Below are 6,000 nucleotides of genomic sequence, written 5' to 3'. Positions count from 1 at the left end.
TACTTGCTCACATCTTTTCCTCTTTATCTATTGGGGAACTGCTTGTAGTTTCACAAATTTCAATCTGTTCCTTTATATATCTTGGACATCAGATCTTTATCAGAGAAATTTGTTGCAAAGATGTTTTCCGTCATTAACCTATTTCTCTTCCAATTTTAACTATATTAGTTTGTTTGAAAACCTTTAACTTTTATAGAATTAATCCTGATCAGAGGAAAATAAAATGGTTGGTCAACCTTAAAAAAATAAAAATTAATCCAAAAGTCTGAAAGGTAATCTCTCCCTTACTCCTCATTTGTTTAGGTGTGACCTTTTATAACTAGGTCATGTATCCATTTGGTGCTTATTTTGGTGTGTACTGTGAAGTGTTATTCTAAACCTAGCATTTGTCAAGTTGATGTTTAGTTTTCCCAGTTTTTTTCAGGTGGTTTATCCAACACTATGCTACTTTTGTTTGCTTCTGTAAGGTGTGTACCTAATCTGTTTGACCAAGTGATCTATTTTTAATCCATACCAAATCATTTTAATGATTACTGCTTTGTAGTGCAATTTGAGATCAGGTACTGATAGACCTCTTTTTCTTTCCACTCATTACTATTATAACCCTTGAGATTCTTGACCTTTTTTTCCTCCACATGAATTTCATTATTTTTTTTCTAGCTCTATAAAATATTCCATTGGTAGTTTCATTGGTACAACACTGAATAAGTAAATTAATTTAGGTAATATTGTCTTTTTTTATTACGTTGTATATATTTTTGCAGGTAACCTTCCTCATTGGAATATGAACTCCTTGAGGTCAGGGATCATGTTTTCACCTTTCCTTGTATACCCAAGGCTTAGCTCAGTGCCTGGCACAAAATAAGCAATTAATAAAAGCTTGTTGACTGATTGTTGTGGCACAATCATAATTTCATTAGATCTATAACCCTGCAAACCTAATCCTAAATTTACAGAGGGCCTAGGTTGGCTAGTATTGTCACATATCTCTGTTCTCTAAGAATCCCTTTAGCTGAAGTTCTATATAGGAATGTTGTTAACTACTGAGTACAATCCTTTCCCCTGAATTGTTAGGTTACAGTAGACAATGTCTTCTTCACTTCAAGTAATCTGTTTCTGAGCCACCGTCTGGCTCATATAGTCTTTGTAAAACTGTTGGTAAATAGTATCTTTTGGTTAGCCTCTGCTGAGAAGTGTCCAACTGTCTCTGTCTACTCATCACAGAGTCCAACTAACTCTCCTGTAGATAAGTAATGTTTGCAGTGAACTGTCTTTACCAGGCCCCTGCCAGTCTCCAAAGTTATCCTGTGTAAATGGGTAAGTTGACCAGTCTCTAAAAGTAGGTATGGAATAGCTTTCCATCAATCTGCTCACTTGTGTGTCACATGAATATCAGGATTTCTCAGCAAAACTCTCTCCTTGTCAAAGATCCTGACAATGAACATGGGCATCAAACCATCATTTGTTTTTCTCTGAGCTCTTCTGAGAAGTTGTAGCTAGGTAGTAAGCTCCTTTAAGTTCCTTAGCTGAAAGACTGTATCAGTGGTCCTTCAATCAGCAGGATGGAAAAACAAAGAGCCTGGAAGGACAACTTGTCCAGCAAAAAAGGTGCACCTAGGTGGGGAATGAGGATGCCACAAAAAGAGAAATGATATTTATTCCCTATAGTACTAGAGGCATGAATTGCCTTGGCCACATGCACTGTGGGTATATACAAATATACACTAGTGTGTGTATGTATATACTTCACTGCCAGTGCATTTTAAAAGTTTGTTTTCAGTTTTCCCAAAGATACTGTATTTATGAGAGCTAATTTGTGTGCTAGGTTTAAAGGAAGAATGTTTTATAACTACTGATTTTAGTATGTCATCTTAGTTTCTTTTGGCTAATTTTATCTAGTGGCTGCCAAGAAAGCTAAGCACACTTGTGTTCTATATAGTTTTAGGAACAAGGATCTACAGAGTACTCCTTAAGTACTACAAAAGTAATCATCCCTCTGGAGGAACCCAATATGCAAACTAGTAATTAGAAAGCTGAGAAGGTAGCTCCCAGAGGGGATACCACATTTATTCATGTAGACATTCTCTCCCTCTGTAGAATGTAAATTCCTAGATGGCAAAGACCATTTCATTTTTGTTCCCATGTCACCCTTGCCTAGCTTAGTGACTGATACATTTAGGGTAGTTGATATAAATTTGCTGATTGATTGATCTTGCCTTGTTCCTTTTTTCACTGAAGAAGTTTAACATTACCTATGGTGAGGTATTTATTTTATAGATGGATTCTAAGGCAAGGTCCTTTCTGAAAATGTTGTTTGGGGGTTTTTAGACACTCAGAACTGAACCTAATGCCATTAAGTTAACATTTTTAATTTTGAAGGCTATTTAAGTTTAGGAGTTGTCCTACATTCCTTCATAAAAATGATTAAAAATCTGTATGTCTTAATAAATGCTTGAATGCTTACCTCTGCCCTGTCCTGCCCAGTAGCTTCTGGAAACAATTGCTATAGTGACCCTAACTCTGTGACTGCCAGGAAATCTTATAAAATTCAGTCACACAATATTGACCTCAGGGCTGAGCTCCCTGGGTGCCTGCTCCAATATACTGTTACACAATGGCCAGTAACCACAATCTATTTACCAAGCCAAGCACATCAGAAAGACTATTTTCTTTTTCTCACTTGCCTTGCTCTCTCCCCTCTTGTTTGCCCTACATTGGTTGGTGAGAAATATGGTCTATTACAATCTGACCATGGAATTACGTTATTACCAAATTTATTAATAGGATAAACTTCGACAAGGTTTTTATGATGCTAATTAAAAATAACCTTGTTTAAGTTTGCCCCAACATGATTTTGGTAACAATAGCTGATATTTATATGAGACACTGGAATTTACAATTTCTTGACCACAGGTATTGCAAGTTTTATCACTGACACTAAAGATAAAGAAACTGAGGCTCAGAGTCTCAGTGCCTTGTCCTCTTAACTTCTCTCCAGTCATTTTTCAGTTGTGTCTGACTCTTTGTGACTGTATTTGGGGTTTTCTTGGCAAAGATACTGGAGGTTTGCTATTTCCTCCCTAGCCCATTTTACAGATGAGGAAACTGAGGGAAATAGGATTAAATGACTTACCCCGGGTCACACAAGTGGGTGTCTGAGGGCATATTTCAACTCAGGAAGAATCATCTTCCTTGACTTCACACCAGCCACTAGTGACTATGCCACCCAGCTATGCTTTGTACTTTCATCCTATACATCAAAAAGGTTGTCAAATCTCGTTTCTATCTCCGCAATCTATCACAAATATATCTCCACTCATAAAGTCAACACCTTAGTTTAGGTGCTTATCAGTTCCCGCCTATTTGCTTTCTGACAAGACTCTTTCCTTCAACCATTCTCCACTCAGCTGCCAAAGTGATTCTTCTAAAGCATAGATCTGATCAAGTTACACTAAAATCTTTTTTGGCTTTTAAAGTCTTTTATAGCCTGGCCTCTTAGCCTTTCTATCGTTCCCCTGTTCTTACCCCTTACTCCCTTCCCTGTACTCTGTAAACTAATGATACTGGGGCATCCTTAATGCTCTTCTCACAAGACACTCCATCTCCCAACTCATTTTCCCTGGCTTCCCCCTATGACTGGCATTCTCTATCTCCTCATCTCTATTTCCTACTTTCTTTCAAGTTTCACCTAAAGTCCTACCTTCTGCAAGATGCATTTTTCCCAGTCTTCTTTTATCTTAGTGTCTTCCCTTTGAGATTATCTCCAATTTATTGGTATGTAGCTTACTTACATTGTTTTTGCACTGCTATCTTCCCCAATAGACTGTGAGCTCTGCCTTTGTTTTGGTTTGATTTTTGCCTTTGGGCATAAAAACTTGGGACTGCTTTTTGTCTTTCTTTTACTCCTTTTACTCCTAGTCCTCAGCACAGTGCCTGGCACATAGTAGACGTTTAATAAATGCTTGTTGACTTGAAGTAAACTTTGGTGGCTTCCTATTACCTCTAGGATCAAATATAAACTCAGGCAATTTAAAGATTCTTTATAACCTAGCCCTTCCTATTTTTCCAAACTTGTTACGCATTACTCCCTTCCACAAACTTCAACCAGACTGTTCCTACTTGTTTTTCACATATGACTCTCCACCTTCAGTCTCCGTACCTTTGTACTCGCTGTCCCCCGTGTGCCCAGAATGTTTTCTTCTCACCTTTATCTCCTGGAATCTTTGGTTTCCTTCAAAACCCAGCTCCTTCCCACATGTAGCATCCTTTGCTTATCCTTTCCTCTGCTTATGTTCTCTACCCCCCAACTACCAGCTCTTCATTTTGCTATACAATCTGCATATCACCTAGATACAGTATGTCCCTTCTGTCTTCCTCCCCATTAGAATGGAATCTCATCCAGGGCAGAGACTGTTTGATTTTGTCTTTGTATTCTCAGAGCTTAGTGAAGTGGCTTAGTACAAAGTCGACACTGATAAATGCTTGTTAATTGACTGCCTAAGTAAACAGCTAGCAGCAAATAGACACCAAGACTCCAAGGCCAGTACTTCCCCCCCCTCCATTATACACCTACCTTAAGTTTACAACCTAGCAGCAACTATTCTTGGAGCACAGATGAAAATATAATCACTTTAGTCTTCCTTGACACAGCTGTTTTGAGTATAAGGCAAATAAAATGAGTCATGGAAGACAATGTGGTGCAAAGGTAAGATCACTAGATTTGGCGTCAGCAGACCCTTGCTCAAAGAATGGCAGAATGTGAGAACTGGAAGGGACCTTTGATCTCTAGTCCAACCACCTTATTTTACAGAGGTTGTTATATCTTATTTTATAGATGTTATGTTGAGCATAACAAGGGGTGACTCTGGACAAATGATTTCACTTCCCTGGACTTCTTTCCTCACCTGTAAAATTGGAGGGCTTGGGTTAGATAATTAATGATCAATGTTCCTTTTAACAGCGGTGCTGGAACTGGCTCGATCCAACTTGTAGAAAGCCAGGGGTTAAATTTTCAATGTGAGCAACTCAGAAAATGGAAAACCTATTTACATATCAGGGCTTGATTTATTGTTTTGTTGACTAAAGACTAAGAAAACGATGAAGACAATGTCAATGCCGATTAAACTTAAAAGTGTGTGGCACGTACATTTCTTTTTCAGAGAGCCTCCTGTAAACCATTCTCCAACACATTTCAGGCCTTCAGCTGACACTGCCATAGGGTCCCTCCAGGGTCACAAGCACAGCTTCCTATCTCCTAAGAGTTAAGACCCTCAGCCTAAAAGGCCTCTAACGCTAAGGAGGCTCGGCAGCCCCGCCCACGATCTTGGGCCTCTGCCCCAAGGCGGAAGTCCAGCCAAAGTTGGGGTTAACTGCAGCGCGGGCACAGACGACCCTCCCCCGGGCGGCGAACCTCACCTAGCGGCCCGACACCCTCAGCCCGGAGCCCGAGCGCGGCCTCGGCTTGTGACGTCACGTGCGTGACCCATCCCCTCCCGTGACGCAAGAGTCACGCCAGTCCCGGCATGCACTGGGGCCGCCGGTAGTAGAGCACAGCGAAGTGGAATTTTCCCTGCGAGCTACCCGCCCCTGCTCATTCCCGCTGTATCCGAGACCCTCCCTCCCCTTCTTATTGCCCCCCTCCCCGGCAGCCTCGAGTCAGGCTCCAACCGCTGCCCTACGACCGCTCACCCGTCCCCTCCGTCCGCCGCCCTCCTCAGCCTCGAGCGCCGCCCGGCTTCAGCCTGTCGGCCCCCACTGCCCTCGTCGCGGTTGCCGTAGCCGTCGTGGTCGTCTCCGCTGCCCTCTGGGCCATGGCCAACTACATCCACGTTCCCCCTGGGTCCCCGGAGGTCCCGAAGCTGAACGTCACCGTGCAGGAGCAGGAGGAGCAGCGCTGCCGGGAGGGGGCCCTAAGCCTCCTCCGCCACCTGCGGCCGCACTGGAACCCCCAGGAGGTGACCCTGCAGGTAACGCCCATCCCCCAGGCGGCGGGGACCCCCA

General features: G+C 42.1%; 1 protein-coding gene across 1 annotated transcript in view; it reads left to right on the top strand.

Moving 5' to 3' along the window:
* Positions 1 to 5,548: 5,548 nt before the first annotated feature.
* The window catches only part of ETNK1 (ethanolamine kinase 1), a 65,001-nt gene continuing 64,549 nt past the window's right edge, over positions 5,549 to 6,000 (top strand). The window contains exon 1 of the mRNA XM_020994198.2: positions 5,549 to 5,966. Within this exon, the coding sequence (XP_020849857.1) occupies positions 5,811 to 5,966 (156 nt within the window). The 5' untranslated portion in view covers positions 5,549 to 5,810. The remainder of the gene's footprint in view (positions 5,967 to 6,000) is intronic.

The sequence above is a fragment of the Phascolarctos cinereus genome, unplaced genomic scaffold, assembly GCF_003287225.1.
Source record: "Phascolarctos cinereus isolate Bilbo 61053 unplaced genomic scaffold, phaCin_HiC Scaffold_1;HRSCAF=81, whole genome shotgun sequence".
Classification (NCBI taxonomy): Eukaryota; Metazoa; Chordata; class Mammalia; order Diprotodontia; family Phascolarctidae; genus Phascolarctos; species Phascolarctos cinereus.
This window is presented reverse-complemented; position numbering and strand designations above follow the sequence as displayed.